Source organism: Canis lupus, chromosome 26 (genome assembly GCF_011100685.1).
Source record: "Canis lupus familiaris isolate Mischka breed German Shepherd chromosome 26, alternate assembly UU_Cfam_GSD_1.0, whole genome shotgun sequence".
Classification (NCBI taxonomy): Eukaryota; Metazoa; Chordata; class Mammalia; order Carnivora; family Canidae; genus Canis; species Canis lupus.
This window is the reverse complement of record NC_049247.1, coordinates 30,059,999-30,076,298: the sequence shown is the minus strand read 5'-3', so window position 1 is coordinate 30,076,298 and position 16,300 is coordinate 30,059,999. Positions and strand designations below refer to the sequence as shown.

General features: G+C 44.8%; 1 protein-coding gene across 3 annotated transcripts in view; it reads right to left on the bottom strand.

Moving 5' to 3' along the window:
• CLTCL1 (clathrin heavy chain like 1) overlaps positions 1–7,298 on the bottom strand; it is a 95,046-nt gene extending 87,748 nt beyond the window's left edge. For 2 of the 3 annotated variants that reach the window (XM_038575908.1, XM_038575906.1), the window contains exon 1: positions 6,403–6,465. In XM_038575908.1, coding sequence (XP_038431836.1) covers positions 6,403–6,450 — 48 coding nt within the window. In that variant the 5' untranslated portion in view covers positions 6,451–6,465. Of the gene's footprint in view, positions 1–6,402; positions 6,466–7,165 lie in introns of those variants that run through there. The other variant, XM_038575907.1, reaches the window with a different exon arrangement.
• Positions 7,299–16,300: the final 9,002 nt, after the last annotated feature.

Below are 16,300 nucleotides of genomic sequence, written 5' to 3'. Positions count from 1 at the left end.
CCAGCCAGGATCATGACCTGAGCCAAAGGCAGCAGCTCAATTGACTGAGCCACCCACGCGCCCCAAGGTGGGGAATTTTATAGCAGGATTCTTTAAATTATTTTTTGAAAGATATAATGATTTTTAATAGTAGTTTCTTTTGGGAAAAGACCCAGTGTTTGAACAGAAAGGTTTACTTTTCATTTATACTTTCTATTTAGGGCTATTCTTCCCATGTATACGTATTACTTTAAAGCTTGTTCCAGGCAGACTTTGCCCCAGCTATGGACTTTGCTCAAGAACCTTGTGGAGAGGGACCTTGACTAAGATCTTCCTAGTACATGGTAACTCTTTTAACCCAATAAATTCAAAAAGTACTTATGTAGTTTGGGGATTTTGAACATTTAAAATATGCTCAATAGTAATAATTTATTCTTCCAAAGAGGACCTGTCCAAATACATTTAATATTTGCTCACTTAACATGCCACTGTTGTGGACACACTCACAAAGGCTGACCCTTCCACATTCTCTGGTTACTTTCTTCACTTTGTAAATAAGAAAGTCAGAAGGTAATGACTGACCCAGTATCTCCTTCCAATACAAGAATCATCAGTCCACCAAGAAGCAAAATTTAACAGCTTATACAAGACCATAAAAACATTTTACATGGGTGCACAACAATTTCAGGACACAAGCAGCCTACCGCTGTTTGTCTTAGTATATCAAAAACCATTTCACAAAATAAGATGGCTACATAATGGCAACTTAAACTAAACACATACTAGGCTGTGAGTACAGCATCCCTTTCAGAGTGACTCCCCGCTTCTTCACCAGCAGCCACAGATACACATGAACTGTTTTCAATTCACGCTCAATCTACTCCTCAAAGTGCTGCCTTCCCTACTCATGTGCAAAAGGCTTCAAATATCAACCTCTTTCTTTAATTATGAATGACTAGAAGATTGATTCAATACAGTCGCATGTGAGACTCACCTGGAAAGAAAGGCCAAAGTCCTTACCTCTCAGAGATCCTGATTTAATGTTTAAGGTGCGCACTTATGTGTTTCTCAGCCTGGGCTAGGAAGCACTGATTAAGACTAGTGACCACCTTGCTCCTATAATTTACATAGATCACCTTGGCAGACTCTGTAAGAACATCACCTCAAAGATATGCTACATAACCAAAACTCTAAGGGAATGCATTTATATGTTCTTTGTGTATTGAGCTGTGTCACACTTCAAAACTCTTTCAAATAACTATTCCTCTTCTGAATTAAGGTGTCATTGTTTCTTAGCTCTTTTGCTTTTTTCCATTCTAGCATAAAGAGCAACAACTTTCAAACTTAGATATTGGAATATAAAAAAGTTAAAATAGTACATATAAGAAAAATATTTCTGCAGGATAAGTACTCCTCTCAAAATCAGGGTGACAGGATAAATAAATTCATATAAATTGTAACATCCCAAGCTGAAGTTGAAGGATGCTTTATTACAATGCATTAGATCTAGAAGTGCAGCTTCTGCTCTTGGTACATTTCTGAAAGGTTCTTTGTAGAATAAAAGTTCCTATACACTAATTTTTTTCTTTTTTTTTTAAAAAAAGATTTTATTTATTTATTCATGAGAGACACAGAGAGAGAAGCAGAGACACAGAGGGAGAAGCAGGCTCTATGTGGGGAGCCCAATGTGGGACTCGATCCTGGGACTCCAGGATCACGCCCTGAGCCAAAGGCAGACGCTCAACCACTGAGCCACCCAGGCACCCATTTTTTTCTTTTTTAAAGATTTATCTTAGAGAGACAGAGAGAGGGGGTGAATGCACGAGGGGGCGGGGGGAGGAGGAGAGGGAGAATCCCAAGCAGATTCTCCCACCTACTTTGCATGAAGCCTCTCGTGGGGCTTGATCCCATGACCCTGAGATCACGACCCCCAGCTGAAATCAAGAGTTGGAGACCCAATTGACTGAGCCATCTAGGTGCCCTGCTATACACTGATTTCTATTTTCCAACTGACCATTATAAAACTATTGTTTTTCCTCTAGGGAAAATCTGGCCCAAGAATTTTCATATGAAAGAAACCAAAATTAAAAACAGAAAAAAATAATAAGATTCATAAAATGTAAAGTGATAATATGGTAGACACAGGGTAGGGGCAGAAAAAAAAATGTCAGTGATATAAGCAGGAGTATATTTTTTAAGATTTTATTTATTTATCTATTTATTTATTTAGAAAGAGCAACAACCAGGGTTGGGGGGTAGGAGCAGAGGGAGAGGGAAAAGCAGACCCCCCCCCAAAGCAGGAAGCCCGATGCAGGGCTTGATGCCAGGATCCTGAGATCACAACCTGAGCTGAAGGCAGATGCTTAACCAACTGAACCACCCAGGCACCCCTAGCAGGAGTATTCTTTTTTTTTTTTTAATTAATTAATTTATTCATGACACACACACACAGGCAGAGACAGAAGCAGGCTCCATGCAGGGAGCCCGACATGGGACTCGACCCTGGGCCTCCAGGATCACACACCCTGGGCTGAAGGCGGCACTGAACGGCTGAGCCACCCGGGCTGCCTGTAGCAGGAGTATTCTTAATAAAATAGACTTAAGAATAAATTGGTCACAGGTGAGCTATATGGAGGGCCTGGAAAAGCCTACAAACTGTATCATTAGACAATCTACATTATAATTAGTTATTGATTATACATTTTAATATGAGATTGGGTTCCATTCCTTCAAAGATCTCAAGCCTGTTATATACCAGGCAGTGGGAATACAACTGCAGATAGGAGGAGATCCTGAGCTTACAGTACAGTAGGGACCTATATACCATATGGTTAGGGCCATCATGAGGGAAGCCCTAAAGCTATGGGGGCACTCAGGAAGGACTCCTAATTCTGACATGTCACGGACACCTTCCTGTCATTTAAGCAGATAGATACCAGAAGGCTAAGTAGTACTTGGCTGGGTAATAAGAGTGAAGGGAGGAATGTTCTGGAAAGAGGCAATAACCTGCAAAAGCCCAGAGGTAAGAAAAGGTCCTGAAGGACAAGATGGGGAGCAGCAAAAACCTGAGCAGGTGCTGGATTAGGCACAGCTTTACAGGGCATTGGAGAGTCTGGCATTTTCATCCTGGAAGCAAGAGGGAAGCATTCACTGACGAACTTTAAGCAGATGTTTAGCCTTTGAGAAGATCTCTTTGCCTGTGTGCTAGACTGGAGGTAGAGGACCAGAGACAAAGTTAGTGCAGCCATCTAGGTGAGGAATGCTGGCATAGTCCAGGGTCATGTCAGTCATGCTCAAAGTGGCAGAATAATGCCCAAAATACACAGGAGGAAGAATCAACAAGTTAGGGAGAAGTCATGGCTGTCTCCTAGGTTCCTGGCTGGAAACTGGAGAAGATACACATTTAGAGAAAAAGAGGAACCCTATTTGGAACGTGATGTGTTTGAAGAACCTATGGATCCAATGCCCTTCTCCAACAGACAGCTGTCATCATGGTAGTAACAAATAACAAGAATAGAGTGTTTTATTATGTACCAGACATAATAAAAATTTTACAAACTTTTTGTAAAATTATGTCCCACACCTTACATTTACCACATTTATTTTTTTTCATTTACCACATTTATTAACTCAAAACCTCACAACAGCTCTATGAGGTAAAAACTGTACCTTTTACCTTTATATTATAGATGTAGAAATGTACTTACAAAAAGGTTACAAAAATTGCCCAAATGCACTTGTATGTGCCTGAGTCCAGATTTAAACAAACCCTTCCATTGGTCTTCAGTCTGTGCTCTTAACCAGAGCCTTTTATTGTCTCTCCTTCATGTATCTCTGAGGATCAGCAAAAGTATGTAGCCTGCCTATGAACACTGAGCATATGGATATACATATAAATCACCCAGTAGAGCATACAGAATGAAGAGATAAAGGGTAGGGCAGCCCAAGTGGCTCGACGGTTTAGCATCGCCTTCGGCGCAGGGCCTGATCCTGGAGTCCTGGGATCAAGTTCCGCGTGGGCTCCCTGCACAGAGCCTGCTTCTCCCTCTGCCTGTGTCTCTGCCTCTCTCTCTCTCTGTGTCTCTCATGAATGAATAAATAAAATCTTAAAAAAAAAGAGAGATAAAGGGACTCAAGACAGACCCCAGGCTTATGCCTAAGAGAAGCTCACAAAGAAAACTGGGTTGTGGGCAGAGAGATAGGAGAAACCCTGGGAGACTGTGGTACTAGCAAAAGCAACAGAAAAAGGGTCATAAGGCGGCAGTAAAGCACATTGTCAACTGTAGATGTTTGTAATGCTGGGATTTGAGTTCTTTTCTTTTTTTTTTTTTTGAGCAGGGCTTAGCAAACTACAAACTTTTTGTATAGCCCAACTAAAAGTGGATTTTGCACTTTTTACAAGATTTTTTTAAAGGGGAGGATGGGAAATATGTGACAAGAGACACAATGTGGCCCTCAAAGGCCTAACCTATATACCTGGTCCTTTACAAAAAAAGTCTACATTTCAACTTGTGACCTTGGCAACAACAGATGCAGGGGAAGAGTGGATGCAAAAACCAGACTGCAGATTATTGAGGAATATAAGGGAAGGGATGGAGTCATAAGGTGATTCTTTCATGTCTAGCTGTGAAGTAAGAGCTTCAAGGGGACAGGGGAGAGGGAGAAGTTTGTTTGCTGTAAAGACAGAAGAGATATGAGCATGGTTAAACACAAACATGGAAGAAGCCACCACAAGGGAATGGATGAAATCAAAGGAAAGAGAAGATGCTACTGAGTAAGGCCCTGTTAAAAGGGGGAAGAATGTAGGATCCAGAACACAAAGGAAAAAATGGGAAAAACCCACTTCTAAGATAACAGGAAAGCAGAAAAGGGCAACTACAGACAAGTTTTCAAGACTGCAGGCATGAAGGTGAGGAATATCCCATTTATGGCTTCTGTTTCTCCAACCATCTGCTACCAGCAAGGGGGAGTAGTGGGATCAGAGATTTAAGGAACAAGCGGAAATTTTGAAATGTGTGCAGCTAAGGGAGAGTGTACAAACTAGAAAAACAAGGAGTGCAGAGTAACCTCAACAGCTGGTTAATGCTGGAGACCACAAACCATATTTACATAGCCTGTATGCTAACAAGGCACAAGTAGTTTCCAGATAATAGAATATATCTCTTCAAGGCATTATGAACTTCAATAGGAATTTAAAATGCGTTACTGCTTCCTTGCCTTCTGAAGAAAACATATTTAGTGGCTAAAGCACAGGCTTTGGAGTCAGAGATCAGGATTAGAACCCAAGCTGTCACTTTCTAGCTGTGTAATTTTACCTTTATTACTTACCCTCTCTGTGCCCCAGTTAGATAAACACTAAGTTAAATGAGGTTTATAAAATACACAATATAGTGACTAGCAGCAGAAATGGCTCAATAAATGGCACATATTATTACATTGTTCTAATTAACAGCAGCAGTAGTATTTTGCTATTTCACATTACTGTCAAGAGATGGGCGTTCAGGATACCTTCTACCTCCACACAACTACAGCTGCTGTTATCACTAACCAAGTGACAATGGAGGAATACTCAGGGATCAAGTTTTCAATCTGTATAATAGGTGGATCTAGCCAGTCACTATACTCCCAGGGCCTTTCCCATTTGGATACAGAGTAAGAAGTGCTCTATGCTGTGAAAAAAGAAAGAAAGAAAGAAAAAAAAAGACCTTCCGATCCACCACATTCCTTGCAATACCACAATTTAGCCACAAAGACCTGAGTCTAGGGATGCATGTGTGGCTCAGCGGTTTAGCGCCTGCCTTCCACCCATGATCCTGGGGTACCGGGATCAGTTCCCACATCGGGCTCCCTGCATGGAGCCTGCTTCTCCTTCTGCCTGTGTCTCTGCCTCTCTGTGTGCCTTTCATGAATAAATAAATAAAACCTTAAAAAAAAAAGACCTGAGTCTGAATCCTGCTCTTATTTGCCAAATGACTAGACAAGTTATTTAAATTTTTAATTTATTTATTCATGATAGACACAGAGAGAGGGAGGCAGAGACACAGGCAGAGGGAGAGGCAGGCTCCACGCCGGCCCACGCGGGACTCGATCCCGGGTCTCCAGGATGGCGCCCTGGGCTAAAGGCAGGCGCCAAGCCGCTGAGCCACCCAGGGATCCCCTTGACAACTTATTTAACATCTTTGTGCCTTGGTTTCCTCAACTAGAAAACAGGGATCTTATGGGATTGTGATGATTTTTTTTTTTTTAAGTCGGCTCTATGCCCAGCAACAGGGAACTCCAACTCACAAGGGTGAGATCCAGACCTGAGCTGAGATCAAGAGTCAGACGCTTAACAGACTGAGCCACCCAGGAGCCCAGGATTGCGATGATTTTACATAAAGCACAGCGCCAATGGCAAGTATTCATGTAGCCCTGCCTCCTCACCTGTAAAAAGGGAATCACATCACCGCTCAGGTGACACAGGCTTGTCATGGAGTAGAGCACTGCGCACCGTGCCAGTCCACGATCCTCGGTCACACACAGGCAGCCCAATCTGTATTTCCCTGAGACACAACTCTACTGGGACAGTAGGAGATATAACAAACTGCGACCTCACTAAACAGCTAAACTTTTGGGGTGTCACTGCATATTGAAGGGTGCCTCTTCCTCCCTGATCACACGGCTTGACGACCCTCCCCCCACGAAGCCGCCCCAGTGACAGGGAGCCAACAGACGCAGAGTCAGATGGAAGGATGGAGGGGCGGAGAGAGAGCATCAGGCTCAGGCACGGGCTCTAGAGTCGCAGAGCTCGCGCTGCAGTCCGGGTGCCCCGCTCGCCGGTCTGGGGGCGCACCCACCCCGCGCTCCCAGCACGCCCTCCGGCTCCGGGGTCGGGGTCCCAACGCCCGCAGGGCTCTACCGTCGCCGCCGGACAACGGGTCTCGGCGGCCAGCACCCCCGGCGAGCCGCTCGCGCCGGCCGCCCGCCCCCGCCCTGGCCCGGCCGCGTCTGCGTCCGCGGGAGTCGGGGTCCGGGTCCAGGGCCTGGGCCGGGGTCTGGGCGGCCGGCCGGGCGGCGTCTCCAGCCCGGTCCCCCGGGAGGCGGGGCGGCGGGGCCGCGGGGCGGCGGGGGGCGCGGCTGACAGGACGGAGCGCGCGACCCGCCCCCTGAAGCCCGCCCAGCCTCGGCGCCGGAGCCCGGGCCTCACCTGGAAGTGCTCCTGGAAGCGGATGGGGAGGATCTGCGCCATGGCGGGCGCGGGGCCGAGACGGCGGCGGAGACACAAACCGAGGCGGCGGCGGCGGCGGCTCCCCTCACGCGGGCAGACGGGCGGCGGCGGCGGCGGCGGCGGCCGCGCAGGCGCAGTGCCCCATCCCGCGTCCCGCACGCGCCTGCCTCCGCATGGACCCTACGCGGGATCCCTCCGCCCGCCTCCAGAGGGTCCGCGAAAAGTAGTCCCTCGCGTAGCCGCACTTCCAGCTCTCCGGGGCAGGAACCCGTCTGCGCTGGGGAGGCAGGTGTGCGCGGGAAGGTGCAGGGGGCCCGGGCCAACCCCCAGCTGGTGTCCCGGGCAGGTGTGCGCGGGAAGGTGCAGGGTCCCGGGCAGGTGTGCGCGAGAAGGTGCAAGGGTCCCGGGCAGGTGTGCGCGAGAAGGTGCAAGGGTCCCGGGCAGGTGTGCGCGGGAAGGTGCAAGGGTCCCGGGCAGGTGTGCGCGAGAAGGTGCAAGGGTCCCGGGCCAACTCCCAGTTGGTGTCCCGGACAGTTGTGCGCGGGAAGATTCAAGGGTCCCGGGCAGGTGTGCGCGGGAAGGTGCAGGGGGCCCGGGCCAACTCCCAGCTGGTGGTGTCCCAGGCAGGTGTGCGGGGAAGGTGCAGAGGTCCGGGGCCAGCCCGCAGCTGGTGTCCTGGGCAGTTGTGCACAAGAAGGTGGAGGGGTTCCGGACCAACTCCCAGCTGGTTCCCTAGGCAGTTGTGCACGAGAAAGTGGCAGGGTCCCGGGCCAATCCCCAGCTGGTGTCCCGGGCAGGTGTGCACGGGAAGGTGCAGGGGTCCCGGACCAACCCCCAGCTGGTGACCCAGGCAGGTGTGCACGGGAAGGTGCAGAGGTCTTGGGCCAATTCTCAGCTGGTGCCCTGCGCAGGTGTGTGGGAGAAGGTGCAGGGGTCTCAGGCCAGCCCCCAGCTGGTGCCCTGAGCAGTTGTGCAGGAGAAGATGGAGGGGTTCCGGGCCAACTCCCAGCTGGTACCCCCCGCAAATGTGCAGGAGAAGGTGGAGGGGTTCTGGGCCAACCCTCAGGCCAGTGCCTGGGGCAGGTGTGCATGGAACAGGCAGGGGCTGCTCCCCGCAGCTGCCCAGAACTGGTGTGCTCCTGAAGGTGGATGGAGTCTCTGGTCCCAGTGAGCCAGTGCTCAGAGCGGGTGTGTGAGGACAGGGACCAGGCGCTGGCTGCCCTCCGCAAGTTCCGAGGTATGGGGTTTTCAGAAGAGGTAAACCAAGTTCCTGGACTGCCCTTGCCTAGAGCCTCCTGTGTGTAGGGTGGCGGGCAGTGGGGAAAGTTCTACCTCAAACTCTGGACAGTTGAATTCAGGAATACTCTTTTTTTTTTTTCCTCTAGGTACAGATGTGCCTAAAACACTGTGAAAGGAGTCTGGGAAGTATGGGTGCAGATGAGTGTGTCTGCTCGAGGCTCAGCCCTCACTTCTGTAGGGAGCGTCTTTCCTGCCTCATGCAATCTCCATAGAATGTGCTGTATGGGAATTTCAGGGCAAAGAGCCTGCCAAAATCACATCTAGCATTAGATGAACAACCAAAGGCCACTGAGGGTCACCTGGGCTGTCTGTGGTAGCACAATAGTAGTAGCAGATCCGGAACTAGAGCCCACACCTGCTTTGCCCAGCGGTTAGTTGTTTTCTGAGGCACCATTTGAAGACGTGTTTTGCATGCAGATGGCTCAGCTGCATAAAGGAGGTTTGTCAGGGAAGGGAAAGCCTTTGGCATTCTGTGTATGCATTCCCACACTGTAATCGATACCCTGTATGCTTCACGTTGCTCACTGGTAATTTTAAGAAATTAATACTCTACCGTGAATAATACGGTGATTGTGCAATTATTTGCAAAATAGCTTCATAATCTAGTCATCCAAGAATATGTTAAAGAATAAAGACTGCTCTCTTTCAAATTAAATCTCTTTTTCAGTATTAGGCAAGACCTTTGCAGACTGCTGTTTTCAACATCTGTCTGGCCTCACCATCTAACACTGCAGCCAGCTTTTGCTATGGGTAATAACACTCAAATCTCTCCATTTTGGCAATTATGCCTGTGACTCTAAGTACCCTTTAGACCAAACATATAAATTCTTTACTATTAATAGTATTGCTCCCTAAATCATCATCCCCTTATAAGGGAGGGGGCATTTTGGGGGTCAAAACTAAAAATTTACATCCTAGAAGAAAGAATTTCAAAAAATTGTGGTTATGCAAAATAATAGGATTTTTAATAAGTTTAGACCTCGCTGTGTGTCTATACTTATAAAGGAACTGAAAATTCTTGATTTAAGGATTTGAGGGGGTCCCTGGGTGGCTCAGCGGTTGACTGCCTGCCTTCAGCCCCGGGTGTGATCCTGGAGTCCCCGGATCGAGTCCCACATCGGGCTCTCTGCATGGAGCCTGCTTCTTCCTCTGCCTGTGTCTCTGCCTCTCTCTCTTTCTCTGTGTCTCTCATGAATAAATAAATAAATAAAATATTTTAAAAAAAGAAGGGTTCTAGTTTTCTCACCACTGTTCAGTGACTTGCATATATATATTTGTAAATTTACATATTTTTGTATATTAATGTTGTACCTATCCACAGGGCAAAAACTTGGGTAATGTGGCAGAGGGATATGAAGAGAGTAATTTAGTGATATTGATGCATGTGCACTTTCGTGTTCTATCTAGGGTATCTATTCTGCGGTTGTTCTTGCAGACCTTCATCCTACAAATAAAATCCAAGGAAGGTTAGCAGTTCATGGTAAAAATAAATAGCCAGCCAGCCAGCCAGCCAGACACTCAGAGAAACAAGGCACCACAAGAAAGAACCAGGAAGACCAAGAAGCAGATACAGACTCAAAGAGGTTGAGAAAATGAGATTATTACAAACAACTTTTAAATTACTATACTCAATATGTAAAGAGACCTAAACAACAGCTTTAAAATACTTGTGGGTGGGATCCCTGGGTGGCTCAGTGGTTTGGCGCCTGCTTTCGGCCCAGGACATGATCCTGGAGTCCCAGGATCGAGTCCCACATCGGGCTCCCTGCATGGACCCTGTTTCTCCCTCTGCCTGTATCTCTGCCTCTCTCTCTCATGAATAAATAAATAAAGTCTTTAAAAAATAAACTACTTGTGGGAAAATACATCCAGGAAACCTCAAACTATAAAGAATGACCAAGCAGATTTGAAAAAGAAATAAATGAAATTTCTAGAAATGCAAAATGTAGTAGAGGACAGCAAAGCCTTGCCACAATATTGTAAGTGGGCCCAGAATTATCTAATCATGTTGTGAGGTAAATAAAATTAGAATAAAGGAAGGACAAGGATGGGAACAGTCAGAATTCAATCAGGAGACAGAAACCACACTCGTTATTTGAACAGAGGGAAATGAATATAAACAACAGTTGACATGAAATTAACCTTATTAACTAAATAGCTAGAAGGGTAAAACAAGGACTCCAAGTTACTATGGAGGTACAAGTGCAGGAAGGAATTAGCTACCACTCGTAGAGCTCAAGGATAAACAGAAAGAACCTGAAAATATTCCAACTTAGAGGAAGGCCACTGGAGATCTGGAACTCAGGCTTCTGGGGAGAGGGGTCGGCCAGCTAGAGCCAAGGTTTCTAAACCTAGAGGAGGGTCTCTCCAGGACTCATGTACATGGCTAGTGAGGGGCAGTGGGGCCAGGAGGCAAAGTTCCAAGGAAGAGGGGCACTGAGGTTGATTCTGCAAGTCTTTGAAAAACTTCAGACTGGATTCAGCCTCTGCTGTGGGAAGAATTTGCCCTGTCTGGTTGAAGTGTAGCTGAGACGATGTTCACAGGAACAGGTCCTGTAGTCATTCACCAGTGTCCTTACAGGCAGAGTCTAATGAAATATCTGCCAGCACAAAAATACTTGTTTCCAGAGTCTCAGCCCCAGCACCACAATACAGTTTATATAAGGGGAAGGGAAGATGGAACTGAAAGACAAAACTTAATAACTGGCACAGAAAACATGTTATATCCAAATTGAAATTCCCGTGTGGCTTTCAGATAAATGAAATTAAAAAGCCCATGGAGGACTTCTGTTTCCAGAGAGCACCAGAGAACTAACAAGGGAATGAATAATTATGAAGCCAATATCCAAGAGAAAAAGGAAATGAGAGGTCAGCCTCTCATTTGGGATGATCTTTCTTGAGAGGCATCTGCCAAATCCAGAGGAATGGTTGAAAAGCTAGGACCCTGAGCAGCATTTTTATCACATTTATGCCCTAGATGGAGAAAGTTTAAGTCTGGGAACCACCAAGGAGGTACCCTAATGTATTGCTGGGGATCATGAATTGTTTGGGATGCCATTCAGATCATACCTGTCCTTGCCAGCAGTAAACATAAATTCTCTTGGGAGAGAGATAGCCTCATGATAGGCCTCACATCATTTCTACTATTGTTCATATGCAGTGATCGTGCTCAATAAGAAGTAGGCATCCAAGGAGATAAGACAAATGATTGTAAAACAAGAGAAATAACAGAAAAACATATCTGTAGAGGATTGAAGTAATTCAGGTTTCCCAAAGACTTTTAAGGGCTGTGCTTAATATGGTTAAGAGGATGAAAGACAAGAATGAGCATTTTTTTAAAAATATTTATTTATTTATTTATTTATTTATTCATAATAGACAGAGAGAGAGAGAGGCAGAGACACAGGCAGAGGGAGAAGCAGGCTCCACGTCGGGAGCCCGATGGGGGACTCGATCCCAGGATCTCAGGATCGGGCCCCAGGCCAAAGGTAGGCACCAAACCGCTGAGCCACCCAGGGATTCCCAATATTGAGAATTTTATCAGACCTGTGAACTGTAAGAACCAAATGAAAATTCTATAACTGAAAAATATAACTGAAGTAAAAAAAATTCAGTGGATAGTGTTTGTTAGCAAGTTATACATTGCTGAAACGAGGAAACTAATAAAGCTAGACTTAGCAATAGGAGAAGGACAAACATATGGTCTCATTTATTTGGGGAATATAAAAATAGTGAAAGGGAATAAAGGGGAAAGGAGAGAAAATGAGTGGGAAATATCAGTGAGGGTGACAGCACATGTAAGACTCCTAACTCTGGGAAATGAACAAGGGGTAGTGGAAGGGGAGGTGGGTGGGCGGATGAGATGACTGGGTGATGGGCACTGAGGGAGGGACTTTACTGGATGAGCACTGGGTGTTATGTTATATGTTGTTAAATTGAACTCCAATAAAAAATTTTTTTAAGAATTACTTAAAAATAAATAAATAAATAAAGTTAGACTTAGGTCAGAGGAATATATCCAAATTAAAGCACAGAGAGAATAGGATAGAAAATACAGAATATAGATGAATATGGAGGCTACAGTACCAAGGTCTAACATATGTGAAATTGGAGTCTTTGAAGTGGAGAGAATGAAGCAGAAGCAATGTCTGAAGAAATAACGGCTTAGGGTTTTTAAATTGTTGCAATCCATGAAGCCTCAGGTTCCAGAAGCATTATGACTTCAGTCAGAATTGGTACAAAGCAAACCACACTTAGGCATGTCATAGTAAAACTGCTGAAAACTTCAGACAAACAAATCTAGAAACAGCCGGAGTGAAAAGACAGATTACTTTCTAAGGAGCAGTAACTAAGCTGAGAACTGACTTCTCAAACAATAGAAGCCAGAACACAGAAGAATCATACCTTCAAAGTGTGAAGAAAAAAAAAGTCCTGCTAACCTAGATTTTATATTTGAAAAAAAAGCCCTTTAGGAATATAAAGGAAATGATATTTGCAGACAAATGAGATCTGGGGAAATTCATTACCAGTAGACCTGACCCCCCCCTCCCAAAACACTACTAGATTTTCTCCAGGCAAAAAAAAAAAAAAAATTATCTCAAATGGTGAATCAGAAATATAGGAAGAATAAAATTCAAGAAGAAAATGTGTAATCTAAATGAAAGTTACCTGTATAGTACAAAATAATAATGCCTTCTGGGATTAAAAATATCAGAATTATTAAAAAAATCAAAATTAAAATATATGAGAATCATAGTATGTAATTTAGGAGTGGAATAAATGGATTTAAGGTATTATCAGGTCAAAATTCAAGCATCATCTGAGAAACGTGTACAAAGAGGTTAGATTTATAGTAGATTGAATGGTCCCATGTCTTAATTCTCTGCAATAGGACTCATCCATAGTCTTGCCATGGTTTTCTCATGAACTGAAAGTGCCTCTTCATCCCTTGGTTTCAGATTTGCCCCTGTGACTTTCTTCAGCTCATTGGGGGTTAGCAGGCATGATAGAAACAGAGGTTTTTAATGTCCTGCATTGTTTGGTGTGCACTCTTGCACTTCTGCTGCATCCATGAGTCCCAGCCTTTTCAGCTTGAAGCTCAGAATGGAGCATGTAGAGAAGAATCAACCCCAATCTGAAGCCTGAAGCAAGATTAGCCAAGATCATCCAAACCCCAACCAAGCCACAGATCTACAGTGAGATTTAATTTTTTTTTTTTTTGAAGTAGGGCAGCCCAGGTGGCTCAGCAGTTTAGCACTGCCTTCAGCCCAGGGCATGATCCTGGAGACCTGGGATCTAGTCCCACGTCGGGCTCCCTGCATAGAGCCTGTTTCTCCCTCTGCCTGTATCTCTGCTCTCTCTCTCTCTCTCTCTTTCTCTCTGTGTGTGTCTCATGAATAAATGAATAAAATCTTTTAAACAAAAGTAAATGTAGTTTTTTTTGTTTTGTTTTGTTTTTTAGTAAATGTAGTTTTAAGCATAAGTCACAGAGAGGTTGAGATTGTTACATTGTTGTGACAATGTGGTAATTGCCTTATTCTGGTAATACTGATGGATACAGAAATTGGTTCTTTTTTTTAAGATTTTATTTATTTATTCATGAGACAGAGAGAGAGAGAGAGAGAGGCAGAGGGAGAAGCAGGCTCCATGCAGGGAGCCCGACATGGGACTCGATCCCGGTTCTCCAGGATCAGACCCTGGGCCGAAGGCGGCGCTAAACCACTGAGCCACCCGGGCTTCCCCAGAAATTGGTTCTTAGAAGTGATGTACTTATATGACAAAACCTACAAATATATGGCATTGGTTTGGGACCAGGCAGTGGGGTAGTAAGAACCTGTTTAAAACAAAGTTGAAAAAATGGAGATCTATATTATTAATTGACAAAATAGCCTCTGGTAAATATTATGGGCTAAATTATGTCCCCCCAAAATTCATATGTTGAAGTCCTAACCTCTAATATCTCAGAATGCATCTGTATTTGGACACAGGGTTTTTAAAGAGGTGATTAAATTAAATGATGTTGTTTGGATGGGCCTAACCCAATCTGACTGGTCCTTAAGAGATTAGGAAACAGATGCAGAAATGGCCATGTGACGACATAGGGAAATGAAGGCCATTTATAATCCAAGGAGAAGGACCTCAGGAGAAACAATGCTGCTGACATGCTTGTTTTTTTTTTTTTAACTTCTAGCCTCCAGAACTGTGAGAAAATAAATTTCTGATGTTTCAGCCTCCCAGTCTTTGGTACTTTGTTTTGGCAACCCTAGTAAACTTACAAGTAATTTATGAGAAAAAAACTATCTAATGAACTTTGCATCATTGAGCGAAAAGAATAAGGCAAATGTTGAAAACATGGGCTGGTTGCTTCTAGCTTCACTTGATAGGGTTCTACCGCATGCACACAAAAATGCACTCACAAAATGACCAGTTTGTGGGGCACCTAAATGGCTCAGTCAGTTAAGTGTCTGCCTTCGACTAAGGTCATGATGCCAGGGTCCTGGGATCAGAGCTCCATATCAGGTTCCCTGTTCAACAGGAAGCCTGCTTCTCCCTTTTCCTCTGTCCCTCCCCACTACTAATGCACAATTGTGTACACACACACACACACACTCTCTCTCTCTCTCTTTCAAATACATAAATAAAATATTTATTGAAAATTCTCTGAAATAAAATCTTTTGGGCACTGGGTGGCTCAAAGGTTGAGCATCTGCCTTCAGCTCAGGTCATGATCCTGGAGTCCTGGGATTGAGTCCCGCATCAGGCTCCCCGCAGGGAGCCTGCTTCTCCCTCTGCCTATGTCTCTGTCTCTCTCTTTCTGTCTCTCATAAATAAATAAATAAAATCTTTTAAAAAATAAAAACCAAAAAATATTAAAAAAATAAAAACCTCTTTAAAAATCTTTATTAAAAAATAAAATGACCAATTTGCAAGCTGAATTTAGAATCAATGGTGAGAGTGAAAAAGTTACAGCATTGGAAGATAAGACTGTTTCTAAATCAATCAAGTGTGAGGCCAGTCCCCACATAACCTCAGGAAGAAGCCCATGTCTAAAACTTGGCAGTAAGACATGGGCTGAGGGTAAATATCAACTGAAGATGTAGGTGTGACGTACTTTGTTAGGGTGGCACCTCGTAGATCCTTGCAGCTGGATAGGGGATCCCTGGGTGGCTCAGCGATTTAGCACCTGCCTTCGGCCCAGGGCATGATCCTGGAGTCCCAGGGTCAAGTCCCACATTGGGCTCCCTGCGTGGAGCCTGCTTCTTCCTCTGCCTATGTCTCTGCCTCTCTCTCTCTCTCTCTCTCTTTGTCTCTCATGAATAAATAAATAAAATCTTTTTAAAAATGGGTGCTCCTATAAAGGTTCAGAGTATGTTTCTGTAGAAGCCTAATGTGCCCAAAGTAAATCCAGAGACATGTCTTGAAAAGAATTTTGGGTGTGGTTCTGGCACATAGAGTTTTTGGCACATGGAATCAAATACAGGGAAAACCCACTGCTAAGGTGTGAATGTTTGTTCCCCTCTACCCAACCAAACTCATATGTTCAAATCCTAATCCCAAGATAATGGTATTTGGAGGTAGGTCTTTGGGGGTGATTAGGTCATGAGGGTGAAGCCATTATGAATAGTAAGATTAGCACTCATAAAAGAGGAATGAAAAACCTCCCTTGCCCTTTCTACCTTGTGAGGACACAGTGAGAAGTTGGCAGGGCCAACTAACCTGAAGGAGGGCCATCACCAGAACCAACCATGCTGGCACCTTGTCTTGGACTTCCATCCTCTAGAACTGTGGGAATAAATTTCTGTTGTTTATAAGCCA